This window comes from Branchiostoma floridae, chromosome 8 (assembly GCF_000003815.2).
Source record: "Branchiostoma floridae strain S238N-H82 chromosome 8, Bfl_VNyyK, whole genome shotgun sequence".
NCBI lineage: Eukaryota > Metazoa > Chordata > Leptocardii > Amphioxiformes > Branchiostomatidae > Branchiostoma > Branchiostoma floridae.
This window is the reverse complement of record NC_049986.1, coordinates 20,903,087-20,929,962: the sequence shown is the minus strand read 5'-3', so window position 1 is coordinate 20,929,962 and position 26,876 is coordinate 20,903,087. Positions and strand designations below refer to the sequence as shown.

The window sequence follows — 26,876 nt, the reverse complement described above, 5'->3', positions numbered from 1 at the left end:
CTTATCTCGAAGCAGATATGGGGTTATTTCCACAGCTGTGGTTGACCTACTTTTTAACGTGGTGTACGTCTCAAGTATCCATTGTGAGGCGCTGTTGTTGTTTCATTTGTGTCGTTCGATTGAGACGTTGACTTAGCTGTGTTTTAAATTTGGCAGTGATAGGTATCGTAGCTTTTAAGTAAGTTTTTTTTGTATTAGCTAATGTGATGTGTCTTGTATGCGATTCACTACTATATAGGTGGGGTGGCCATGCTCTTAATCTGTCGGGTAGGAACGTGTCTTTTGTGATCGGAACACCGAAAGTAGAGGGAATTAGAAGGGACAGAAGGGGTATGATCTTGGAGGGAAATTATATTTTACACCAGGGATTGAAGGGTAGTTTTCATGAATGGAAATTATATATTTCGCATATACACAGAATTAGACCATTGTCGGTGGGAACTCAAACTTTAGGAAATTATTTCTGTACCTTATATTTGTAGGACTTGGAGGAGCGTGTGCGTTGTATACGACATAGGTTGAGTATGTTTCGTTCCGGCTCACCGAAAGAAAGGCGTTATGATCAGGAACAGAACGGGACTGTTATGAACGGTGATTATATTTGAACCGTACACACAGATTGTTATGTCTGTAAACCAACCGTACAAACAAATACAGAAGCATTTACCTGCTTATCCTCATCATTAACAAACCATTATTACGTCACAGAGTTTGTTACCTACGGTCACTTGTTAAATATTTAAATGACTACTGAGAAAGGTACATGTATACAAAAATAACTTTTTCGAATTCAAAAGTGGACCCCATTTGGATAATTTTAACTTTTAAGTTTTAGCATTCTGTAGGGGCGAAGCGTTTATGATTAAAAGTAACCCATACAGTACCGACGAACATACAACGACATGTGGTTCGAAGTATCAGGCGCATCAGTTTGACCTTTGGACTCATTATTTTATGACTTTGGAATTCCGCGTGTCCGCCATATTGGATAAGGAAAATAGACAATTCCTTGGAACTACTGTGATTTGGGGGCTATATCAACCAGGCTACATTATAAACCGACAGGTAATACCTTTTTTACGTCAAGTGTTTGATAATGGTGCCGTAAGAACTTATGAATATCAGTAATGAGGGTTATAAAACGTCAGTAGCGAATGTTGTTGTTGATGCCCAGATTTTACGTCTATTGTTCCGCTCCACAATGTGGGAGGGGGGCATGATGAATTGGTAGTCACGGTATTAAAATCGTGTGCGCGTGTGCGCGTGTGTGCATACAGCTGTAGCTGCGCGCGCGTGTGTATTCTAATTCATGGCACCTTCCCTTTAGATTAAACCGTTTATTTATTGACTGTGTACATACATGTCACTAATAAATCTCTTTAGAGTAGAGTAAAGTAGAGCTCATCAGTTAGGTAGGGGTCTCGCTTCTGTTGAAACCGCTCCTCATTCAACGTTTATTTATTATTGTTTAAGAAATGGAGGAGAGAAGCAGTGAGATTCCAGTGGACGAACTGCCAGCTACACATCCTGGAATGGAAGACAGAAGCAGGGACATAATTCCTATGACTGAACAGTCACTTACACATCCCAAGGACGAGACAAACAGCAGCGAGCAATTAGACACGGGGAGGCAGCAGGACAAGGAAGAGGGCGTCCCATGTGAGGAAACATTTGGGGTAAAATCTGACCATCTTCCCGTTCAGGATCAAACAGAGAATGCGGTAAAGCGTAAAGTGGATAAACGCTTTGCATGTTCGGACTGCGACTTTAGGGCATCTTCAAAATGTTTCCTATTAAGACATATCAGAAAACATACAGGTGAAAAACCATATAAGTGTGACCAGTGTGACTATGCTGCTGCACAAAAAAGCAGCTTAGACAAACACATAATAGCTAAACACACTGGAGAGAAACCCTACATGTGTGAAGAGTGTGGATTCAGGACGGCTGTCAGGTCTCAAATAAGTGTACATATGAGAAAACATACAGGCGAGAAACCCTATAAGTGTGACCAATGCGAATATTCTGCTACACAGAAGAGGAATCTAGACCGACACATGGCTAAACACAATGGAGAAAAACCCTACATGTGCGAAGAGTGTGGATTCAGGACGGCTGTCAGGTCTCAAATAAGTGTACATATGAGAAAACATACAGGTGAGAAACCCTATAAGTGTGACCAATGCGAATATTCTGCTACACAGAAGAGGAATCTAGACCGACACATGGCTAAACATAATGGAGAAAAACCCTACATGTGCGAGGAGTGCGGATACAGGACGGCTGACAGGTCTCATCTGTCCCGACATATGGTGAAACATACAGGTGAAAAACCCTACAAATGTGACCAGTGTGAATATTCCACCTCACGCAAATACCATTTAGACCGACACTTCCTAGGGCACACGGGTGAGAAAGAAGATAAGAAATATAAATGTGATGAGTGTGACTATCGTACTGCACGCAAAGGCTGCCTAGTCCAACACGCGATACGACATCAAAGTGAGAAACCCTACACGTGTCCACAGTGCGAATACAGGACGGCTCGCAAGCCAGATCTAACCAGTCATATGCGAATTCATAGCGGTGAGAAACCCTACAAATGTGACCAATGCGACTATTCTACTTCATGGAAAACTCACTTAAGGCGACATATGCTCAAACACACTGGTGACAGACCCTACATGTGTGGGGAGTGCGGCTACAGGGCGGCTCAAAAAGTTTCACTTTCTCGGCATATGAGGACACACACGGGTGAGAAACCCTACAAGTGTCACCTCTGCGAATATTCCGCAGCAGTGAAGGGCAATTTAATCAGCCACTTAGCACAACACACTGGAGACAAGTCCTACATGTGCGGCCAATGTGGCTATTCGACAACTCACCTTGGTAGCCTACGTGTACACGTGAGGAAACATACAGGTGAGAAACCTTACAAATGTGACCAGTGTGACTTCTCGTGTTCGTCAACAGGCAGCTTAAAGCGGCACCAGCTCACACATACCGGTGAGAAACCCTTCGTGTGTGAGACATGTGACTATAGTACGTCTGACAAGTTTACACTTTCCTTACATATGAAGAGACACACTGGTGATGAACCCTACGGTTGTGAGGACTGCGGGTACAAGACAACTAACAGGAATTCTTTAACTAGGCATATTAGGATACATACTGGAGAGAGACCATATAAATGTGAACAGTGTGGCTATTCCGCCACAGAAAAAGGAAGTCTAAAGAGACATATTGCTGTTTCTGGACACTTACCTGACAGCATATAAAACACTTAAAACCATAGCATGAAAACCCTGCATGTCTGTGGCTTATGAGACCAACACATCTGACTTGTCCCGACATCATGAGACACATTCAGGCAAGAGACCACGTGAATACCACTAGTGGGACTTGTATGACTCGACGTAATGGTACTTACACATAATCAAAACACAATCCTTTGGAACTGTGCATGCATACAGAATGCTGCTTTTTATCCAGACAGTCCATAGCACTTGTAGTGAACACGCTTCCACAGGGACAGATGGACAAGAAAGTTAAGGACTTCACGTTGTTCATTAGGCTTCTTTAGTGTTTGTGTTGTTTACCATATGCAAATATTTAATTACGCGCATGGTTCTATAGATGGAAAAGTTGCGGTTTCTGACTGATTTTTACCTCGAGGAAAGCAAATTCTTAATTAAGAAAAAAAACTCTGTTTAGCATTGTGCGACGGAAAAGCCTTCTCAACCGTGGCTATTTTACTTGGCTTATTTTATGTCACCCTCTCTATTGTTTTGGGCAAGAAAGTTATTTTGCACAGCTGTCTTTGTCTTTTCTTACTTCTACAGTAACTAACAGAATCCAAAATAATAAGGGAAAATCCATTTTGTTCCCTTTTTTCGGCTTCAAAACACAAAAATTAAGCCTTTCTTTTTATCAAAATGCAGCCTTCATGACTTGGTATTTGCATTTTTAAGAAACTTTCTTTAAAAAATCACAACTAGATGAGTATATGTACTCAAACAAATCAATAATAATCCAGCCTAACCGAGGATATATAATGAATTAGAGTTTTGTCCAGCAGCTTGGAGGATATATACTCCGGCTGGAGGACGATATATACTCTGATAGAGTATAAATACTCTGCGTAAAGGAGGATGGATACTCTGTCCGAAAGAGTATTTATACTCTGCCTGAAGGAGTATTTATACTCTGCCTGATTGGGTAGAGTATTTATACTCTGATAGAGGATGAATACTCTGCATAAAGGAGGACGGACCATGTGCCTGAAAGAGTATTTATACTCTGCCTGATAGAGGATGAACACTCTACATGAAGGAGAATGGTCCCTCTGCCTGAAGGAGTATTTATACTCTGCCTGATAGGGAAGAGTATTTATACTCTGATAGAGGATGAATACTCTGCACAAAGGAGGATGGACCCTGTGCCTAAAAAGAGTATTTATACTCTTCCTGATAGAGGAACATGAAGGAGAATGGTCCCTCTGCCTGAAGGAGTATTTATACTCAGTCTCAGCTTGAAAGAGTATTTATACGTTGCCTTAAAATCTCAGTAGTAGTCAGGGTGTTTTTTTTTCTGAAAGTCTATTATTACACAATCACCAGTGATTTGATTATGATGTTCAATTTTGCGCGACACCTTTCACAAGGTAGGCGTATTCCTTTCAAACATATACATACATGACACGGTGTATAGAAAGCAGCTAATGTATATTTTACTCATCTAGGTAATATGAAGGGATGATAATTTTCGTAGATGCTATCAGTAAATACATGATCAATTGATAAGCTGCGACTATCAAAAGCGGCTGGAAGAGGAGAAATGGGCCAAATAGACGTATTAGTATCATGTCAGAGGAGTTAGTCCGCTAAATGAGCAATCTGTACCCCTACAACGGACAAACCCCTCTGGTATGTTATCTGTCTATTTGAACGATTTCTTTTCTTTCCAACCGCTCCAGGAATAAAGGCTGATCAAAGGAAACGTAAAACAGTTTATATTAGGCTAACACATGAAGCTAATTTTTACAGTTAAAGCTGTGTTCTGCATAAAAGGTACGCTCTCAATTCTAGCTTCATCTTGCAGCTGCTTCTTCCCTCAGCACGAGCGAAACTAGACCATCCTCGCTCAGTACCTCCCTTCGTCCTTTCAATCCGCTGTTATTCTCTGAGCAGCAACCTGTAGCCAATGAATGAATGAAAAATGAAATCTCACCCCACATATTAAGCCTACGGTTTGAGAGAAAATATTGCTTTATCTTCAGTGCTATAGTAGAGAAAGACACTTGAATGCATGCATTGCATGTTTTATAGTATCACATAAATACATACAACAGTGTACAAGAAGAGCTCAAATTCATGTAGTGACTGCTGAGGACAACAGTCACAAATGCATATTCGACAAACCGATATAAGAAATGGAGCAGGTTGGAGACATGTTCCTTAGAAACATTCGATATAAACAGTCAAAAGGAACAGCCATTTATCTTAATCTGCTCAGAAAGAAAAATAGGAATTTGTTACATAAATGTAGGTGTCCAAAATCAAAGTGATTTCAATTTTTCTCTGCCCCCTATCAATCAAGTCTATCCGTCATTTTATCAACTGTGGTCTAGGTGGACATATGTTACCTATTTCTTCCATTAGACAGCTTTCCAGACGTCCGTCGCTGACTCGAAGCGATCCGAAGATGTCTCCTAGGGGACCTGAATAAGTTTGTGGTGAGAACGCGGATACAGTAAGTCTATAACATCCGTGGCGCTCCTAACAATGTTTGTTGATAGCAAGTCACCAACTTTGTTAACCCCTATGGCACCATTACACCATGCGATTTGAAACAAACCTACAATTGCTTAACAAACGAGCAGGAAACGGACATTTCAAATGTAATTCAGTGTTGACCGTTGACCCTACCGAGTGACCACTAGTAGGAATAATGATTTAACAGGACACCTGAAGAAAATTCTATGTCATCAGCTCACTATAACTCACTTGACACTTTAAGCTGAATAAGTCTTTGAAATCAGTCTTTTTTTAAACTGTAGGGATTACCCTTAGGCCTAAATGATTGAGAAATAAATAAGAAATTCTGAAAAAAAGCTACATAAGGGACCCTAATTGAAGTAATCTGTAACATATGGCACAACATAAAGGTAATGACAACAATCTCATGAAAAACACAAAAGCTCAACACACAAATAAAACAAATGTGCCACTGTTTTGGCTCTACACACTACCCCCTAATCTAGTGAACCAACATTCCCAAACAATCGGAAAACTTCAAAACATTACAAGGCACATTAGCCGAGAATAGGCGACAAAGAAAATAGATTTTGATTCCAAAATTGAAACCCATTCAACGTAACACTGCGATAGATGTGCCTTTTAATTAAAACTAGAGATAAATATGTGTAGTCACACATGCACACAGGGTCGCTTTTAAGTGTAATTTGTGCCAGGTGAAATTGTACCTAGCCAATGTTAAAAAGCAGGTGTGAACATATATATACAGCCCTTGTAGTTAGAGGTCAAAGTGTGGGTGGGACAAGGGGGTGAGGCAGTTGGAAATGGTCTGTCCCAACCTGAACGCTCCATCCTTCTGTAGGAAGAAATGGACTGTCCCCACCTGAATAGACCCCCCAGAAATAAGAAATGGACTAGCCCAACCTGAATAACCCCTACTTCAGCAAGTTCTAAGTACTTGAGACACACGTACACACGAGGTACATTGTACGAGGGACGCTCGACCAAACAGTGCACGTAATACAGCTTGCCGTCCGTTTATTTTTATTACCTACATAAGTTATGGAGATGATCGTCAAAATTTGCATTATCAACATCTTGCTACATTCCTCTTTACTTAAGGAACATACTGTATGAATATCGAAAGTGTAACAGCTTTTTGTAATTTTGAAATTGATATGCAAATTATTACCTCATTTGCATAAATTTAACATCTCATGGTAATCTTGATAACAATTATATTGGACGAAAAGATTAAACACCTATCATTTAACAGTAATGTTTAATTAGTAGTTTTCATTGGAAGTTATGATAATGAGCTCCCTCAGAGATACACTATATAGGAATTATAGCAATTATCTATTCAAATAAAATAACAACATATATTCCGTCAAATCAGAAAAATAACTCATATTCGTCCTTACGTATTGATAGAGAGGAGCTCCGGTGTAATTTTTCCGACCACTACTATTATATCTAAGTGACTCAACCTCTGCTTGGAGAGTAACCCAGGCTAACAACACCACCGCTGGACTCCTAGCTCCACATGCCGGTAGCTCATTTGGCCCAGCGGGGTGCGAACTGCTAAGTACCACTGAAGTGACACACGACTTCCAAACAGATCTGTCTCGTCATTAGCCTCCATAGCGGGCCTTCTGGGTCTTTTTGTCTTTGGGCTCATAAAACACTTCTGCTGCATATTTGTATCTTTGTTATTCTCTATCTTATTGCAATAAAAGCAGGCTTTGAATCCAGTATATCATCACAAACATTTATTCTATCGGACACAAAGACTATCGATCTAGTAAGTTACAGTACTTACACACATTTAGCCCTTTAGCCTTTAGTTAGTGAACCGCCGCTGGTTGGAACCCTTCCTATCATCAACGGAACTCCCCCTTGACTGTTGCGTATGGTATGAAGCCTGGTATGAAGGTAACGCCTCCTTTCATGATGTCACGAGCTACGTTACTTCTGCCCCGGTGACCAATCACTGGTATTCTCTTTGGCACTTCAAAGTCATGCAAAGCTAACTGGTCACCAGAAAAAAACCGGTCTACTGCATACCAAACTCATATAGAGTGAGACCAACATCATGTAAATGTCCGCTGTGCTCCGACATGAAAGCGGACATGGCCAAATACTGAAATAGTGGAATTGTGGGAAAGCTTGGCTTGTTTACACCAGGCGATAATCTTTCAATTTCTTGGCAGGCGAAACGGAGAGGGTAATCCACGTGACCCGATGCTGGTACCACAGCAAAGTCCCTCGAGCCCCGTACATGCTCGCGCTCAACTTGATTGCACCACCAGTCCAAATTTCAAGTAACTTGCTATGTGTTTGAATCTTGATATATATATATCCGAACGACGAGGCTTTAAAAGAAAACTGTATCCTTGAGAGTCGCCCGGAACAACTTATAATTGTGCTGGGACTATCGCATCCTTCCAAACAGCTAAGCTTTGACTGTATCTGTTACCAAAACACTTCCAGATGCCCGCGCACATAATAACTGTCATCTGAAGTCAGAAATTCAGGTCAAGATTCGACAAGTAAATGGAATCACAACCGCACTCTACAACTAGAAAGTGTTAGAAAACCCACAAAGGCAAACAGTGACAATCAACTGATGAGAAACCGTCCAAACTTGGAACTCAGAAGTCCTACCTGCCTTGTAACGATCTACACTACCCAACTCGACCCCCTCCCCCCTTCTCCAGCTTAACAACATATCGTCTCCCCAAAGAACATGTCCATAAGTTTTATATACATCAAGAGGATCACTGTATAATTTCAGAAAGGAGTTCTACATACCAAAGAACATTGTGGAGCTGTCCATTCAGAAGCAGGCGTGTATCGCTAGAAATGTCTTTTCCCATGAAGATAAGGCGCCAGCGCGCCTGCTGACCGTTGATCAAATGTTCTCCATATTTGTTACAGCAGGGTTTGTCCGCTCAAGGTACGCCCTCGTCTCTCCGTTGCCAGGATGCAATTTTGGCACGAAGATACTGCAGTAGGCCACGAAATAAGTTGAACTCGAATCAACATAACTCTTTTAACTGTGAGAAAGGATATGGACCCCATGGCTTGACCTGTAGCTTATCTGCACTGTTGATCACTGTTTCACCGTACCAGTTCGGCCCCCTAGCCTGTTGATGACCCCGGCCCGCCAGATGTTGGCCCGCCCGCCGCCGTGTCACACTGAAAGGTGACCCAGGCTTGTCTTACAAGACCCTATTCTTCAAGCAGATGTTGGGTTAGTGAGGAGGAAAAGCGCTGGTCGGGATTTCGGAGACAGCGGCTACTGCTATACTCCGACCCGATCCCCGATTGGATATTATGTGTGAAGCGTTTCTGCAGGTTTCTGTTTGCCCGGTATTTGTTTTTCTGACAGGTGAATGTTCAATTCTACAGTTAAACCTACCCGAATAAACTCTACTCTACGCTACACATATAAGATCATATAAAGTAAATAGGAGAAGGTGAGGACGGAAACAGATTGAAGCGTCGGAGGAAAACATAGGCATTACCTTATTGTTACAGCACGGTTGATATCTATTATCAAATGTCATGGTCAAGCCCTGTACGTGTATTTTTACTTGTTGACATGTGTACACTTTACACATTTCCAAACGTACACATCTGAACTGTACCCATTACTAAAAAGCATCGTGGTGGGTTATCTGTTGCAGTTAAACGACCTTAGATGTTAGAACTCACGTTGAAAAATTACCGTGAATCTCAGAGCCAGCTTTATGAGAAGCTCCGGCTGGTTTTGTCATACTAAAATTTATAAGGGGAGGTTTGGCTGTGGCAGATTTTTAACTTGGTCGGTCCTCTGTTTAACCTGTACATTGCGGTTAGACGTTATATGTATGACTACCAGCATTTTTCTTACTTGTTTATAAAATCAAAGGAAACATACCGTGGCCGACTGGGACAAAATGATTCAAAGGTCAAACAGAAACACGTCAAAACCAGCCTAAGTTGAACTTCTGTTTGAAAAGGAGGAAAGGATCTTTTGGGGGCTAATATTGAACATCCAGGGACGGCTGATGGCAGCCCCAACAGAAGAACTTGTTTTCCCTAGTGGCAGGACATTCATAGGCTGCTCACGGCTGTGTTGGACGTTTTCAGGGGTTGTACAACAGGCGTTAGGCCAAGGTATTGTTGTCGTTTGACCACGGGAAATAGGCCTGAGGGAATTGCTGTTATCTTTTTATTGCAAAAAAAAAAAACCCCGGAAAATTCAGTAAACAGCTGTTGCGAAGCACCCAAGCAAGCTGGCACTCGCGAGAAAGATACCGTCCTAATTTAAGACGACAACATTCAAACGTTTCTACCATATTTACATGAACTTAATGCTTAGAATTTGGTCGCGATAGGTCACGGTTTTAAATCCCGGGAGCGAGTTTGGGGTTTAAAAAAAACTGTTCTACTTGCCTCTAGTGTTTCAATAGCAAGCCCGATAAAAACGACTTATACAAAACGTAAAAAAAAAACAGCCGAGCTGGAGAGTAATGACCCTTGACTGAAGTCATTTGTACCCAGAAGGCTATGCTGAATTCCTGTTCAATTTGGTGGCTGGGCTGTACAACCCCTGAAAAAGTCTGGCTACCATGCAGCATAAACACCTTGGAATAAAAGAAGCCAAGGAAATTTGACCTGCCCTTGGGGAAGACTAGAGTTCCTCCGTTGGGCTGCAAACTACATAAGTCATTTCCACACTTTTAAGAATTGACAAAAAAAATCATTTCCTACTCTCGAAGTAGAAGTTCGGCTCCTTTTCTTTAAGGTGTTGTCGACCAAACTATTCAGGGAAAATCCGGGGCCGAAAATAAGTCGACCACTTGTGCCGGAGCCGAACCTCTGCGTGGGAAGTAATGCTAGGTTTGGTTTCGGGTCTGGCTTTTTACTGGTGTCACCGGCCGTCTATCCGCCCTGTATTGGGTGCCTGTTTTCCAGGCCACAGCAAGTAAATTTTATGGATGACATCGACGGGCTCGTTAGTCTTCGCCTGGTTTTAGGGATGGTCAGACCGCAGACAGACCAAAATGGGCAAATAAGTTGTGTTGTAACCTATAAATTGTATGTAGAATTGGGACTAGAATCGACACTAGAGCCCTGACTGTAGTTGTAGATGTGAAACATGATGGATTATAGTTGTAACAGTGGCACCAACATTCATAAAAGTAACGAGTGTAGTTGCCAACATGGTTATTAATACTTGTCTACCGCATCACACTAGTGTCACTTTGACTAAACTATAGTGAACGACTTAGAGGGACGAATGCCTTGTTGGTTTTAATGCCATATTTTGTCACTTTAATTCTTGTTACAACGTTTATCGTGTCGATCTTGAACATTTCCCATCTTGAGTTTTTTTCCAGTCTGCAGAGGATGTCATCAATAAAAATTAACTTGCTGCGGCCTTATGCCTCCTAGCATTAGTCCCCACTCAGAGTCAAACCTCTGGTTAAAGAGTTATGCTGGTAGGCATACATATAGCGTCTAACCGCAATGTACAGGTTGAATAATTAACAGGAGGACCGACCAAGTTAAAAATCTGCAACAACCAATTGCAAACCACCCCTCATAAATTTTAGTATGACAAAACCAGCAAAAATTTGAGAGCCAAACCTCCCCTTATAAATTTTAGTATGACAAAACCAACCGGAGCTTCTCATAAAGCTGGCTCTGAGATTCACGGTAATTTTTCAACGTGAGTTCTAACGTCTAAGGTCGTCTAACCGCAACAGATAACCCACCACGACGCTTTTTAGTAATGGGTACAGTTCAGATGTGTACGTTTGGAAATGTGTGAAGTGTACACATGTCGACAAGTAAAAATACACGTACAGGGCTTGACCATGACATTTGATAATAGATATCAGCCGTGTTGTAACAATAAGGTAATGTCTATGTTTCCCTCCGACACTTCAATCTGTTTCCGTCCTCACCTTCTCCTATTTACTTTATATGATCTTATATGTCTTATATGTGTAGCGTAGAGTAGAGTTTATTCGGGTAGGCTTAACTGTAGAATTGAACATTCACCTGTCGGAAAAATAAACACCGGGCAAACAGAAACCTGCAGAAACGCTTCACACATAATATCCAATCGGGGATCGGGTCGGAGTATAGCAGTAGCCGCTGTCTCCGAAATCCCGACCAGCGCTTTTCCTCCTCACTAACCCAACATCTGCTTGAAGAATAGGGTCTTGTAAGACAAGCCTGGGTCACCTTTCAGTGTGACACGGCGGCGGGCGGGCCAACATCTGGCGGGCCGGGGTCATCAACAAGCTAGGGGGCCGAACTGGTACGGTGAAACAGTGATCAACAGTGCAGATAAGCTACAGGTCAAGCCATGGGGTCCATATCCTTTCTCACAGTTAAAAGAGTTATGTTGATCCGAGTTCAACTTATTTCGTGGCCTACTGCAGTATCTTCGTGCCAAAATTGCATCCTGGCAACGGAGAGACGAGGGCGTACCTTGAGCGGACAAACCCCGCTGTAACAAATATGGAGAACATTTGATCAACGGTCAGCAGGCGCGCTGGCGCCTTATCTTCATGGGAAAAGACATTTCTAGCGATACACGCCTGCTTCTGAATGGACAGCTCCCCAATGTTCTTTGGTATGTAGAACTCCTTTCTGAAATTATACAGTGATCCTCTTGATGTATATAAAACTTATGGACATGTTCTTTGGGGAGACGATATGTTGTTAAGCTGGAGAAGGGGGGGGGGGGGTCGAGTTGGGTTGTGTAGATCGTTACAAGGCAGGTAGGACTTCTGAGTTCCAAGTTTGGACGGTCTCTCATCAGTTGATTGTCACTGTTTGCCTTTGTGGGTTTTCTAACACTTTCTAGTTGTAGAGTGCGGTTGTGATTCCATTTACTTGTCGAATCTTGACCTGAATTTCTGACTTCAGATGACAGTTATTATGTGTGTAACAGTGGTGTTCAAGGACTGCTAAACCGAAGACGCCTAACGGCTTAAGCCTTTTGGCCGAACGGTTTGCACGTTCGATTTGTGATCCGGCTGCCCGGGGTTTGGCGCGGGTTCGAATCCCGGGAGTCGGGGTGTTGTTTCTTTCTGTTCTTACTCGCCCCTCTGGTTGTTTCACTGGTTCCCATGCCGACCCTGTGAGTAACAGGCTAGCAGATGTGCCACACAGGGATGTCGAACTCGGAGATTCGAGGACGAATCTTGAAAAGAAAAGGGGGAGTAGTGTAACAGTGGTGTTCAAGGACTGCTAAACCGAAGACGCCTAACGGCTTAAGCCTTTTGGCCGAACGGTTTGCACGTTCGATTTGTGATCCGGCTGCCCGGGGTTTGGCGCGGGTTCGAATCCCGGGAGTCGGGGTGTTGTTTCTTTCTGTTCTTACTCGCCCCTCTGGTTGTTTCATGTGCGCGGGCATCTGGAAGTGTTTTGGTAACAGATACAGTCAAAGCTTAGCTGTTTGGAAGGATGCGATAGTCCCAGCACAATTATAAGTTGTTCCGGGCGACTCTCAAGGATACAGTTTTCTTTTAAAGCCTCGTCGTTCGGATATATATATATCAAGATTCAAACACATAGCAAGTTACTTGAAATTTGGACTGGTGGTGCAATCAAGTTGAGCGCGAGCATGTACGGGGCTCGAGGGACTTTGCTGTGGTACCAGCATCGGGTCACGTGGATTACCCTCTCCGTTTCGCCTGCCAAGAAATTGAAAGATTATCGCCTGGTGTAAACAAGCCAAGCTTTCCCACAATTCCACTATTTCAGTATTTGGCCATGTCCGCTTTCATGTCGGAGCACAGCGGACATTTACATGATGTTGGTCTCACTCTATATGAGTTTGGTATGCAGTAGACCGGTTTTTTTCTGGTGACCAGTTAGCTTTGCATGACTTTGAAGTGCCAAAGAGAATACCAGTGATTGGTCACCGGGGCAGAAGTAACGTAGCTCGTGACATCATGAAAGGAGGCGTTACCTTCATACCAGGCTTCATACCATACGCAACAGTCAAGGGGGAGTTCCGTTGATGATAGGAAGGGTTCCAACCAGCGGCGGTTCACTAACTAAAGGCTAAGGGGCTAAATGTGTGTAAGTACTGTAACTTACTAGATCGATAGTCTTTGTGTCCGATAGAATAAATGTTTGTGATGATATACTGGATTCAAAGCCTGCTTTTATTGCAATAAGATAGAGAATAACAAAATACAAATATGCAGCAGAAGTGTTTTATGAGCCCAAAGACAAAAAGACCCAGAAGGCCCGCTATGGAGGCTAATGACGAGACAGATCTGTTTGGAAGTCGTGTGTCACTTCAATGGTACTTAGCAGTTCGCACCCCGCTGGGCCAAATGAGCTACCGGCATGTGGAGCTAGGAGTCCAGCGGTGGTGTTGTTAGCCTGGGTTACTCTCCAAGCAGAGGTTGAGTCACGTAGATATAGTAGTGGTCGGAAAAATTACACCGGAGCTCCTCTCTATCAATACGTAAGGACGAATATGAGTTATTTTTCTGATTTGACGGAATATATGTTGTTATTTTATTTGAATAGATAATTGCTATAATTCCTATATAGTGTATCTCTGAGGGAGCTCATTATCATAACTTCCAATGAAAACTACTAATTAAACATTACTGTTAAATGATAGGTGTTTAATCTTTTCGTCCAATATAATTGTTATCAAGATTACCATGAGATGTTAAATTTATGCAAATGAGGTAATAATTTGCATATCAATTTCAAAATTACAAAAAGCTGTTACACTTTCGATATTCATACAGTATGTTCCTTAAGTAAAGAGGAATGTAGCAAGATGTTGATAATGCAAATTTTGACGATCATCTCCATAACTTATGTAGGTAATAAAAATAAACGGACGGCAAGCTGTATTACGTGCACTGTTTGGTCGAGCGTCCCTCGTACAATGTACCTCGTGTGTACGTGTGTCTCAAGTACTTAGAACTTGCTGAAGTAGGGGTTATTTAGGTTGGGCTAGTCCATTTCTTATTTCTGGGGGGTCTATTCAGGTGGGGACAGTCCATTTCTTCCTGCAGAAGGATGGAGCGTTCAGGTTGGGACAGACCATTTCCAACTGCCTCACCCCCTTGTCCCACCCACACTTTGACCTCTAACTACAAGGGCTGTATATATATGTTCACACCTGCTTTTTAACATTGCCTAGCTACAATTTCACCTGGCACAAATTACACTTAAAAGCGACCCTGTGTGCATGTGTGACTACACATATTTATCTCTAGTTTTAATTAAAAGGCAGATCTATCGCAGTGTTACGTTGAATGGGTTTCAATTTTGGAATCAAAATCTATTTTCTTTGTCGCCTATTCTCGGCTAATGTGCCTTGTAATGTTTTGAAGTTTTCCGATTGTTTGGGAATGTTGGTTCACTAGATTAGGGGGTAGTGTGTAGAGCCAAAACAGTGGCACATTTGTTTTATTTGTGTGTTGAGCTTTTGTGTTTTTCATGAGATTGTTGTCATTACCTTTATGTTGTGTCATATGTTACAGATTACTTCAATTAGGGTCCCTTATGTAGCTTTTTTTTCAGAATTTCTTATTTCTTATCTTTTATTTATTTATTTATTGGTTTGGCTGCACCGAACACACAGTCAGGGCTGCCCAACTAGCCTATGGCTATTACAAAGGGCTTTCTCAATCATTTAGGCCTAAGGGTAATCCCTACAGTTTAAAAAAAGAGACTGATTTCAAAGACTTATTCAGCTTAAAGTGTCAAGTGAGCTATAGTGAGCTGATGACATAGAATTTTCTTCAGGTGTCCTGTTAAATCATTATTCCTACTAGTGGTCACTCGGTAGGGTCAACGGTCAACACTGAATTACATTTGAAATGTCCGTTTCCTGCTCGTTTGTTAAGCAATTGTAGGTTTGTTTCAAATCGCATGGTGTAATGGTGCCATAGGGGTTAACAAAGTTGGTGACTTGCTATCAACAAACATTGTTAGGAGCGCCACGGATGTTATAGACTTACTGTATCCGCGTTCTCACCACAAACTTATTCAGGTCCCCTAGGAGACATCTTCGGATCGCTTCGAGTCAGCGACGGACGTCTGGAAAGCTGTCTAATGGAAGAAATAGGTAACATATGTCCACCTAGACCACAGTTAATAAAATGACGGATAGACTTGATTGATAGAGGGCAGAGAAAAATTGAAATCACTTTGATTTTGGACACCTACATTTATGTAACAAATTCCTATTTTTCTTTCTGAGCAGATTTAGATAAATGGCTGTTCCTTTTGACCGTTTATATCGAATGTTTCTAAGGAACATGTCTCCAACCTGCTCCATTTCTTATATCGGTTTGTCGAATATGCATTTGTGACTGTTGTCCTCAGCAGTCACTACATGAATTTGAGCTCTTCTTGTACACTGTTGTATGTATTTATGTGATACTATAAAACATGCAATGCATGCATTCAAGTGTCTTTCTCTACTATAGCACTGAAGATAAAGCAATATTTTCTCTCAAACCGTAGGCTTAATATGTGGGGTGAGGTGTCATTCTTCATTCATTCATTGGCTACAGGTTGCTGCTCAGAGAATAACAACGGATTGAAAGGACGAAGGGAGGTACTGAGCGAGGATGGTCTAGTTTCGCTCGTGCTGAGGGAAGAAGCAGCTGCAAGATGAAGCTAGAATTGAGAGCGTACCTTTTATGCAGAACACAGCTTTAACTGTAAAAATTAGCTTCATGTGTTAGCCTAATATAAACTGTTTTACGTTTCCTTTGATCAGCCTTTAATCCTGGAGCGGTTGGAAAGAAAAGAAACCGGTCAAATAGACAGATAACATACCAGAGGGGTTTGTCCGTTATAGGAGTACAGTTTGCTCCTTTATTGGACTAACTCCTCTGGCATGATACTAATCCGTCTGTTTGGCCCATTTCCCCTCTTTCCAGCCGCTTTTGATAGTCACAGCTTATAAAATGATCATGTATTTACTGATAGCATCTGCGAAAAGTATCATCCCTTCATATTACCTTGATAAGTAAATTATACATTAGCTGCTTTCTATACACCGTGTCATGTATGTATATGTATGAAAGGAATACGCCTACCTTGTGAAAGGTGTCGCGCAAAATTCAACATCATAATCAAATCACTGGTGATCGTGTAATGATAGACTTTCAGAAAAAAAAAACACCCTGACTACTACTGAGATTTTAAGGCAGCGTACAAATACTCTTTCAAGCAGAGTATTAATACTCCCTCAGGCAGAGGGACCATTCTCCTTCATGTTCCTCTATCAGGAAGAGTATAAATACTCTTTTTAGGCACAGGGTCCATCCTCCTTTATGCAGAGTATTCATCCTCTATCAGAGTATAAATACTCTTCCCTACCAAGCAGAGTATAAATAATCCTTCAGGCAGAGGGACCATTGTCCTTCATGTAGAGTATTCATCCTCTATCAGGCAGAGTATAAATACTCTTTCAGGCACAGGGTCCATCCTCCTTTATGCAGAGTATTCATCCTCTATCAGATTATAAATACTCTACCCTATCAGGCAGAGTATAAATACTCCTTCCGACTGAGTATAGATATTCTTTCGGACTGAGTATCCATCCTCCTTTATGCAGAGTATTTATACTCTATCAGAGTATATATCGTCCTTCAGGCGGAGTATATATCCTCCAAGTTGCTGGACAAAACTCTAATTCATTATATATCCTCGGTTAGGCTGGATTATTATTGATTTGTCTGAGTATATATCCTCATCTAGTTGTGATTTTTTGAAGAAAGTTTCTTAAAAATGCAAATACCAAGTCATGAAGGCTGCATTTTTATAAAAAGAAAGGCTTAATTTTTGTGTTTTGAAGCCAAAAAAAGGGAATAAAATGGATTTTCCCTTATTATTTTGGATTCTGTACTTGACTTGCCCTTATTGATATTTATACGAAACAAAATTCACTCGTATTAGTTTAGCATGTTTGTAAATATTGCGACGCTTGGTTGTTGAAATAAAGCTACTTAAAAACGAAGTATTGTTTACTTTATGCGATTTTAATCTGTGCATTTGTATACGTTTATCAATGCAAATAGAAATGCTTACGTTTAAGGATCGATGAATTCACTTGTTGAACATCTAAATGACTAATGAGAAAGGTATGTGTACACACCTAAAAGGAAATTTTCCTAAATCTAATTCAAAGTTTCCTTTATTCAAGTTGTAACAAAACAATACACTGTGGGCGCTAGGCATCGAGGTATATGTATGTTATATAAGGATTGTAAAATAGGAAAGTCATTACAATTAAAACAGGTAAAGCTAACACTTGTGAAGAATAACTTATTTAAAGTTGGACTCAATTTTTAAAATAATGTTAACTAAATATAAAGTTTGAGCATCCTGCAGAGACGAAGCGTGAAGATTAAAAGTAATCCATACAGTGCCGACGAACATACAGCGACATGCGGTTCGATCGAAGTATCAGGCGCATCAATTTGACCTTTGGCCTCAGTATTTTACGACTTTTGGAATGTTCCGCTTGTCCGCCATATTGGATAAGGAAAATAGACAATTCCGTGGAAGTACAGCGATTTTCGGGCTATAACTATCAGGCTACATTGTGAATCGACAGGTAATACTTTATGTACGTCCAGTATTTAATAATGGTGCCGTACAAACTTCAGTAATGAGGGTTATAAGACGTCAGTACGTAGCTATTGTTGTTGTTGGTGTCCCATGCTTTTCGTGGGAGGGGGGCATGATAAATTAGTAGTCACGGTAAGTCTCTGTCGCTGCGCACGCGCGTGTGTTCTAATCTTCTAATTCATGCCACCTTGCACCAGTCAGTAGAAGGACCGCTAAAGGAATTGTTGTTGTTGTTGTTGTCCTCATTTAACGTCTATTATTTCGCTAGACGTGGTCTCTTGGTGCTGAGTAACACATGGTTCGCTTTTGAGTCAATAGTCTCTCTTGGTATTTAACTCTTGGTTCCTTGTGCTTGAGAGTTGTTGGAGGAGTTTCTAGGAGAGTACGTCGAACGTCTCACAACTAACTTGAGGACCTTTATTCCAGCATGGCTGTACTCTAGGAGTCGGTGGTAGGACTAAACTACTATAGGACTGAACCGACTTAACATAGTGGTGTCAATCTGACTACATAACATAAACAAACATACCGTGGCGTTGCCTTTTAGATTTAAATCGTTTGTTTATTCGTGTTTAGAAATGGAGGAGAGAAGCAGCGAGATTCCAGTGGACGAACTGTCAGCTGCACACCCTGGAACGGAGCACAGAAGCAGAGACATAATTGCTGTGGATGAACAGTCACCTAGAGGAGAGAAGCAGCGAGATTCCAGTGGACGAACTGTCAGCTGCACACCCTGGAACGGAGCACAGAAGCAGAGACATAATTGCTGTGGATGAACAGTCACCTACAAATCCTAAGGACGAGACAAAAAGCAGCGGGAAATTAGACACGTGGAGACAGTGGGACAAGGAAGAGGGCATCATATGTGAGGAAACATTTCGGGTAAAATCTGACCATCTTCCCGTTCAGGATCTAACAGAAAATACAGAGAAGTGTCGTGTAAACAAAAGTTTCGCATGTATGGAGTGTGACTTTAAGGCATCTTCAAAGCAGGACCTATCAAGGCATATCAGAAAACATACAGGTGAGAAACCATATAAGTGTGACCATTGTGACTATGCTGCTGCACAGAAAACCACTTTAGACCGTCACATAGTAGCTAAACATTCAGGAGAAAAATCCTACAAGTGTGAAGAGTGTGGATTCAGGACAGCTTACAGGTCTAGCCTTATCCTACATATGAGAAAACATACAGGTGAGAAACCCTACAAGTGTGACCAATGCGAATATTCTGCTGCACAGAAGAATAGTTTAGACCGACACATGGTTAAACATACTGGAGAAAAAGAAAAACCCTTCACGTGTGGAGAGTGTGGATACAGCACGGGTGACAGGTTTCGTTTAAGCTTACATATGAGAAAACATACAGGTGAGAAACCCTATAAGTGTGACCAGTGTGACTATTCTGCTGCACAGAAGAATAGTTTAGACCGACACATGGCTAAACATACAGGTGAGAAACCCTATAAGTGTGACCAGTGTGACTATTCTGCTGCACAGAAGAATAGTTTAGACCGACACATGGCTAAACATACAGGTGAGAAACCCTATAAGTGTGACCAATGCAAATATTCTGCTGCACAGAAGAAGACTTTAGACCGACACATGGCCAAACACACTGGCGAAAAACCATTCATGTGTGGAGATTGTGGATACAGGACGGTTTCCAGGGATCGTTTAAGCTTACATATGAGACAACATACAGGTGAAAAACCCTATAAGTGTGACCAATGCGAATATTCTGCTGCACATAAGAAGAATATAGACAGACACATGGCTAAACACACTGGAGAAAAACCCTACAGATGTGAGGAGTGCGGATACAGGACGGTTGAAAAGTCTGACCTATCCAAACATATAAGAACACATACAGGTGAGAAACCCTACAAATGTGACCAATGCGACTATTCTACTTCATGGAAAACTAACTTAAGGCGACACATGCTCAAACACACTGGTGACAGACCCTACATGTGTGGCGAGTGCGGCTACAGGGCAGCTCAAAAAGTTTCACTTTCTAGGCATATGAAGACACACACGGGGGAGAAACCCTACAAATGTGACCACTGCGAATATTCTGCTGCACGGAAGAATACTTTGATCAACCACCTGGCACAGCACACTGGAGACAAGCCCTACATGTGTGGCCAATGTGACTATTCGACCACTCACCTTTGCCACCTACGTACTCATGTGAGGATACATACAGGTGAGAAACCTTGCAAATGTGACCAGTGCGACTACTCGTCTACGTCAGCGGGCAATTTAAAGCGGCACCAGCTCACACATACCGGTGAGAAACCCTTCGTGTGTGAGACATGTGACTATATTACGTCTGACAAATTTGCACTTTCCCTACATATGAAGAGACACACTGGTGATGAACCCTACAGTTGCGGCGACTGCGGGTACAAAACGACCAACAAGGCTTCTTTGACTACACATATTATGATACATACTGGAGAGAGGCCGTACAGGTGCGAACAATGTTGCTTTTCCTCCACAACGAAAGGAAGTCTACACAAACACATTGCGGTTTCGGGACACTCATCAGACAGCATATAAAACACTTGAAACCCTAGCATGAAAACCCTACATGTTTTGGCTTATGAGAACAATTCATAAGACTTGTCCCGACATAATATGAGACACATTCAGGCAACAGACCACTTGAATACCACCAGTGGAACTTGTATGACTCGACGCAAGGCAACAAACTTACAGGAACACATTATCAAGCACATGTACACCCCTATGGAACTGTACATACACGCGTATACTGCTGAGTAGATTTGTATCCAGACAGTCCATAGCACTTGTGGGGAACACGCTTCTACAGGGACAGATAGACAAGATAGTTTTAAAAAATCACGGTGTTTATAAGGACTCTGTCGTGTTTGTGTCGTTTACCATATGCAAATATTTGATGACATGGTTCTTTTTATGGAAACGTTGCGATTTCTGACTGATTTCTACCTCAAGGAAAGCAAATTCTAAATTAAGAAAAAAACTCTGTTTAGCATTGTGCGACAGAAAAGACTTGTCACCCGTTGCTTTTTTTTACGTGGCTTATTTTATATGACCCTCTCTATTTGCTGTATATTCTATCACACTGAAGTCAAACTCAATCTCAGAAGACGTACCTTCATTGGTTATTCTGATGTCATTGGTGATGACGACCCGTACACGCTTCACGTATATTGTTGCAGAGCCATTTCAAGATCTAGATCACTTGTATTGTTTGGAGATTATTTCCATTTTTGTGTTATTTGCGATGTCAATATGTAGCATTGCAGTTTTTGCACCGTGTCTACTCTTGTTTTGAGCAAAGAACTTATTTTGCACAGCTGTCTTTCTTTTTTCTTACTTCCACAGTTGTACTTGACTTGCCCTTATTTGATACTTAGACGAAAAATACCCCACTCGCATTAGTTTAGCATGTTTGTATACATTGTGACGCTTGGTTGTTGAAATAAAGCTACTTAAAAACGAAGTATTGTTTACTTTATGCGATTTTAATCTGTGCATTTGTATACGTTTATCAATGCAAATAGAAATGCTTACGTTTAAGGATCGATGAATTCACTTGTTGAACATCTAAATGACTAATGAGAAAGGTATGTGTACACACCTAAAAGGAAATTTTCCTAATTCTAATTCAAAGTTTCCTTTATTCAAGTTGTAACAAAACAATTCACTGTGGGCGCTAGGCATCGAGGTATATGTATGTTATATAAGGATTGTAGAATAGGAAAGTTATTACAATTAAAACAGGTAAAGCTAACACTTGTGAAGAATAACTTATTTAAAGTTGGACTCAATTTTTAAAATAATATTAACTAAATATAAAGTGTGAGCATCCTGCAGAGACGAAGCGTGAAGATTAAAAGTAATCCATACAGTGCCGACGAACATACAGCGACATGCGGTTCGATCGAAGTATCAGGCGCATCAATTTCACCTTTGGCCTCAGTATTTTACGACCTTTTGGATTCCGTGTCCGCCATATTGGATAAGGAAAATAGACAATTCCGTGGAAGTACAGCGATTTTCGGGCTATAACTACCAGGCTACATTGTGAATCGACAGGTAATACTTTATGTACGTCCAGTATTTAATAATGGTGCCGTACAAACTTCAGTAATGAGGGTTATAAGACGTCAGTACGTAGCTATTGTTGTTGTTGGTGTCCCATGCTTTTCGTGGGAGGGGGGGCATGATAAATTAGTAGTCACGGTAAGTCTCTGTCGCTGCGCACGCGCGTGTGTTCTAATCTTCTAATTCATGCCACCTTGCACCAGTCAGTAGAAGGACCGCTAAAGGAATTGTTGTTGTTGTTGTCCTCATTTAACGTCTATTATTTCGCTAGACGTGGTCTCTTGGTGCTGAGTAACACATGGTTCGCTTTTGAGTCAATAGTCTCTCTTGGTATTTAACTCTTGGTTCCTTGTGCTTGAGAGTTGTTGGAGGAGTTTCTAGGAGAGTACGTCGAACGTCTCACAACTAACTTGAGGACCTTTATTCCAGCATGGCTGTACTCTACGAGTCGGTGGTAGGACTAAACTACTATAGGACTGAACCGACTTAACATAGTGGTGTCAATCTGACTACATAACATAAACAAACATACCGTGGCGTTGCCTTTTAGATTTAAATCGTTTGTTTATTCGTGTTTAGAAATGGAGGAGAGAAGCAGCGAGATTCCAGTGGACGAACTGCCAGCTACACATCCTGGAATGGAGGACAGAGGCAGAGACATAATTCACGTGGAAGAACTGTCACCTACAAATCCTAAGGGTGACGAGACAAATATCAACGAGAAATTAGACACAGGGAGACAGAGGGACAAGGAAGAGGGCATCCTATGTGAGGAAACGCGCGGGGTAAAATCTTGTCATCTTACAAACAACAGCGAACAGAAAATACAGAGAAGTGTCGTGTAAACAAAAGTTTCGCATGTATGGGAAGTGACTTTTAAGGGATTTTCCAAGGCAGGGCCTATTCAAGGCATTTTAGGAAACCATCCCGGTGAGAAACCATATAAGGGTGGCCATTGTGACTATGTGCTGCACAGAAACCACTTTAGACCGTCACATAGTAGCTAAACATTCAGGAGAAAAATCCTACAAGTGTGAAGAAGTGTGGATTCAGGACAGCTTACAGGTCTAGCCTTATCCTACATATGAGAAAACATACAGGTGAGAAACCCTACAAGTGTGACCAATGCGAATATTCTGCTGCACAGAAGAATAGTTTAGACCGACACATGGTTAAACATACTGGAGAAAAAGAAAAACCCTTCACGTGTGGAGAGTGTGGATACAGCACGGGTGACAGGTTTCGTTTAAGCTTACATATGAGAAAACATACAGGTGAGAAACCCTATAAATGTGACCAGTGTGACTATTCTGCTGCACAGAAGAATAGTTTAGACCGACACATGGCTAAACATACAGGTGAGAAACCCTATAAGTGTGACCAGTGTGACTATTCTGCTGCACAGAAGAATAGTTTAGACCGACACATGGCTAAACATACAGGTGAGAAACCCTATAAGTGTGACCAATGCGAATATTCTGCTGCACAGAAGAAGAATTTAGACCGACACATGGCCAAACACACTGGAGAAAAACCCTTCATGTGTGGGGAGTGCGGATACAAGACGGTTGAAAGGTCTGACCTTTCTAGACATATGAGAACACATACAGGTGAGAAACCGTACAAATGTGACCAATGTGAATTTTCGACTTCAAGCAAATGCTCTTTTAACCAACACTTGCTACGACACCGAGGTGAGAAACCCTACACGTGCTCAGAATGTGAATTCAGGACGCTTCACAAGCCCTGTCTAACCGTTCATATGCGAATTCACAGCGGTGAGAAACCCTACAAATGTGACCACAGTGAGTGCGACTATGTTACTTCATCAAAATTTAACTTAGATCGACATGTGCTCAAACACACCGGTAACAGACCCTACATGTGTGGGGAGTGTGGCTACAGGGCGGCTCAAAAAGTTTCACTTTCTCGGCATATGAGGACACACACGGGTGAAAAACCCTACAAGTGTCACCTATGCGAATATTCCGCAGCAGAGAAGGGCAATTTAAAAAACCACTTAGCACAGCACACTGGAGACAAGCCCTACATGTGCGGTCAATGTGACTATTCGACAACTTACCTTGGTAGCCTACGTACTCACATGAGAAAACATACAGGTGAGAAACCCTACAAATGTGACCAGTGCGACTTCTCCTGTTCGACATCAGGCAGTTTAAAGCGGCACCAGCTCACACATACCGGTGAGAAACCCTTCGTGTGTGAGGCATGTGACTATAGTACGTCTGACAAGTTTACACTTTCCTTACATATGAAAAGACACACTGGTGATGAACCCTACGGTTGTGAGGACTGCGGGTACAAGACAACTAACAGGAATTCTTTAACTAGGCATATTATGACACATACTGGAGAGAGACCCTACAAGTGTGAACAGTGTTGCTATTCCGCCACAACCAAAGGAAGTCTACACAAACACATTGCGGTTTCGGGACACTCAGCTGACAGCATATAAAATACATAGTATCATAGCTATTCCTTAGCATGAAAACCCTACACGTTTTTGGCTTATGAAAACGACACATCTGACTTGTCCTAACATCATGGGACACATCCAGGCAAGAGACCACGTGAATAGCACCAGTGGGACTTGTCTGACTCAACTAAAGACAACAGAACGGAGCACACATTATTCATACACACCCCTATGGAACTGTACGTGCATGCAGAATGCAGCTCTGTATCTAGACAGTTCATAGTACTATTAGGCAACAGCGAAAGGTGGACAAGAAAGTTGAAGAATTCACGGTGTTCATAAGGACTCTGCTGTGTTTGTGTTGTTTAGCAGAAAGATTAAATGACACGGTTTGATATATGGAAAAGTTATTACTTTGAGCTTGCTGACTGATTTCTACCTCAAGGAAAAGTAACTTAAAAGAACTCGTTACATAATGTGGAACTGAGCGACAGAAAAGCTTCGTCGCCAGTTGCTTTTTTACCAGACTTACTTACCCCCCTCTATGTACTATAGTTTTAGTAAACTGCAGTCAGGTCACAAGACGTACCTAAAATGGTCATTTTGATGGTAGTGTGTGATGACGACCCGTACACGTAGCGTGCTAGTATATAGCCCAAGCCCTTGCTCGTTTCACTTGTATTGTTACAAAGGCATACCAAGATCACTTGCATTAGTATTGTTTCAATGTTTTTTTTTTTCCATTTGCAATCTTTCCTTTACACTGTTGCAAAGTTATTTCACTTGACTGGTCACAAAGCTTTTTCACTTACACTGTTGTAACTTGTAATATTCTAGATCACTTGCACTGTTGTAACTTTTGATATTTAAGATCACTTGCACTGCTGCAAAGCCCTTTACACTGTTATAAATTCGTTTCAGTAACACATCTTGATTGAGTTAATGTTGCCTGAAAATTTTACTTTTCCAGTTAAGTTTCAAATTAGTAGCAATTCATGTTTTCTCTTCATATATGTTTACCAAATATACTGTATGGTAATGAGTAGTTCATTTAATGATTATTTCATGTATTTAGGTTATACAAGGACGTTATATACCTTGGGTTATCTTGAAATAAAGTGTATTGAAATTCCATTCATGTCTTGTGTCGTTTTGTTGTTTTGTGAGCGCTGGGCTACAAATAATTCACAGAATCCTTAAATGCAAGTAAATATTTATGACTGTTTAACGTTAATCTCAATAAATAAATACATACATAAATTCACTCCAAGCCACGTACACGCCCATTCCTCATTAACTGGGAAAATTGGAGGTAGAAAATTGTAAAAAATAAAGTTGTCCAAAACGCTTACCTGCTGGTATGAACTTGTTACCACTTATATCGACTATCTTTTGCTATTTTTGTCTGGTGCTAACACGCTTAATTTTGGAGATATTTGATTTTTAGTAGGCCATGTCATCTTTCCTACAATTTTGTAATAAAGAGCATATTACTACACAGAGAAATGTTCCAGCAAGTAATAGTGGATTAACAACAGCCAAATTAGCGAATTTTCCAACCCAAAACCTTCAAATTACACGCCAATGAGAAATATTTAACCGCCGTGTCATTTGTTTCAGAATAATCATCAAAATTACTAGCTATTAAGTTTGCTACATTTGTATAAAAGTAAATAAATGATATTTTTTTTTCTGATATGAAGACAAACCGTTTAATACTCCTTAATTTTCACCCTGTAGGATGGGATAAGAGCGATAGAATATATTTATGAAAATGGTTGGAAGCAGGCGATATCTATTCTACAGGTAAATGCCAATGAACTGTGGTAACGTAAATTACAGAATCTCTAACATTTGGAGGAAAGCCGAATAGTGTACATACTGGCTCTATTTGAACTGATCAGGTCATGTTCGTCTATAATGCTGGACCTCTTATCTTCATGTTGCTAACT

At 41.2% G+C, this 26,876-nt stretch overlaps 3 protein-coding genes and 2 long non-coding RNA genes across 5 annotated transcripts; 4 read left to right on the top strand and 1 right to left on the bottom strand.

The window, feature by feature from the left end:
* Window positions 1-950: 950 nt before the first annotated feature.
* Window positions 951-3,779, top strand: LOC118421711 (gastrula zinc finger protein XlCGF57.1-like). The gene is made up of 2 exons (XM_035829189.1): window positions 951-1,065; window positions 1,474-3,779. Exon 2 carries the CDS (start codon window positions 1,476-1,478, stop codon window positions 3,276-3,278), a length of 1,803 nt encoding a protein of 600 aa, XP_035685082.1. The 5' UTR covers window positions 951-1,065; window positions 1,474-1,475; the 3' UTR covers window positions 3,279-3,779.
* An 802-nt stretch (window positions 3,780-4,581) lies between these two features.
* LOC118420617 lies at window positions 4,582-9,060 on the bottom strand. The gene is made up of 3 exons (XR_004831774.1): window positions 8,571-9,060; window positions 5,645-5,719; window positions 4,582-5,193 (listed from the first exon to the last, which is right to left on the bottom strand). It is a non-coding gene; the product is annotated as an uncharacterized LOC118420617 (long non-coding RNA).
* Window positions 9,061-12,248: 3,188 nt separating this feature from the next.
* Window positions 12,249-17,646, top strand: LOC118420414. The gene is made up of 3 exons (XR_004831740.1): window positions 12,249-12,393; window positions 15,796-15,870; window positions 16,322-17,646. It is a non-coding gene; the product is annotated as an uncharacterized LOC118420414 (long non-coding RNA).
* A 1,433-nt stretch (window positions 17,647-19,079) lies between these two features.
* LOC118421572 (zinc finger protein 271-like) lies at window positions 19,080-21,882 on the top strand. The gene has a single exon (XM_035828916.1). It carries the CDS (start codon window positions 19,350-19,352, stop codon window positions 20,952-20,954), a length of 1,605 nt encoding a protein of 534 aa, XP_035684809.1. The 5' UTR covers window positions 19,080-19,349; the 3' UTR covers window positions 20,955-21,882.
* A 2,015-nt stretch (window positions 21,883-23,897) lies between these two features.
* LOC118422056 (zinc finger protein 93-like) lies at window positions 23,898-25,080 on the top strand. The gene has a single exon (XM_035829561.1). It carries the CDS (start codon window positions 23,914-23,916, stop codon window positions 24,961-24,963), a length of 1,050 nt encoding a protein of 349 aa, XP_035685454.1. The 5' UTR covers window positions 23,898-23,913; the 3' UTR covers window positions 24,964-25,080.
* The last annotated feature ends 1,796 nt before the right edge of the window (window positions 25,081-26,876 follow it).

Excerpts from the sequence above, each read along its gene's own strand:
- LOC118421572 (XM_035828916.1), top strand. The coding sequence starts at position 19,350 with ATGGAGTGTGACTTTAAGGCATCTTCAAAGCAGGACCTATCAAGGCAT.
- LOC118422056 (XM_035829561.1), top strand. The coding sequence starts at position 23,914 with ATGGCTAAACATACAGGTGAGAAACCCTATAAGTGTGACCAATGCGAA.
- LOC118421711 (XM_035829189.1), top strand. The coding sequence starts at position 1,476 with ATGGAGGAGAGAAGCAGTGAGATTCCAGTGGACGAACTGCCAGCTACA.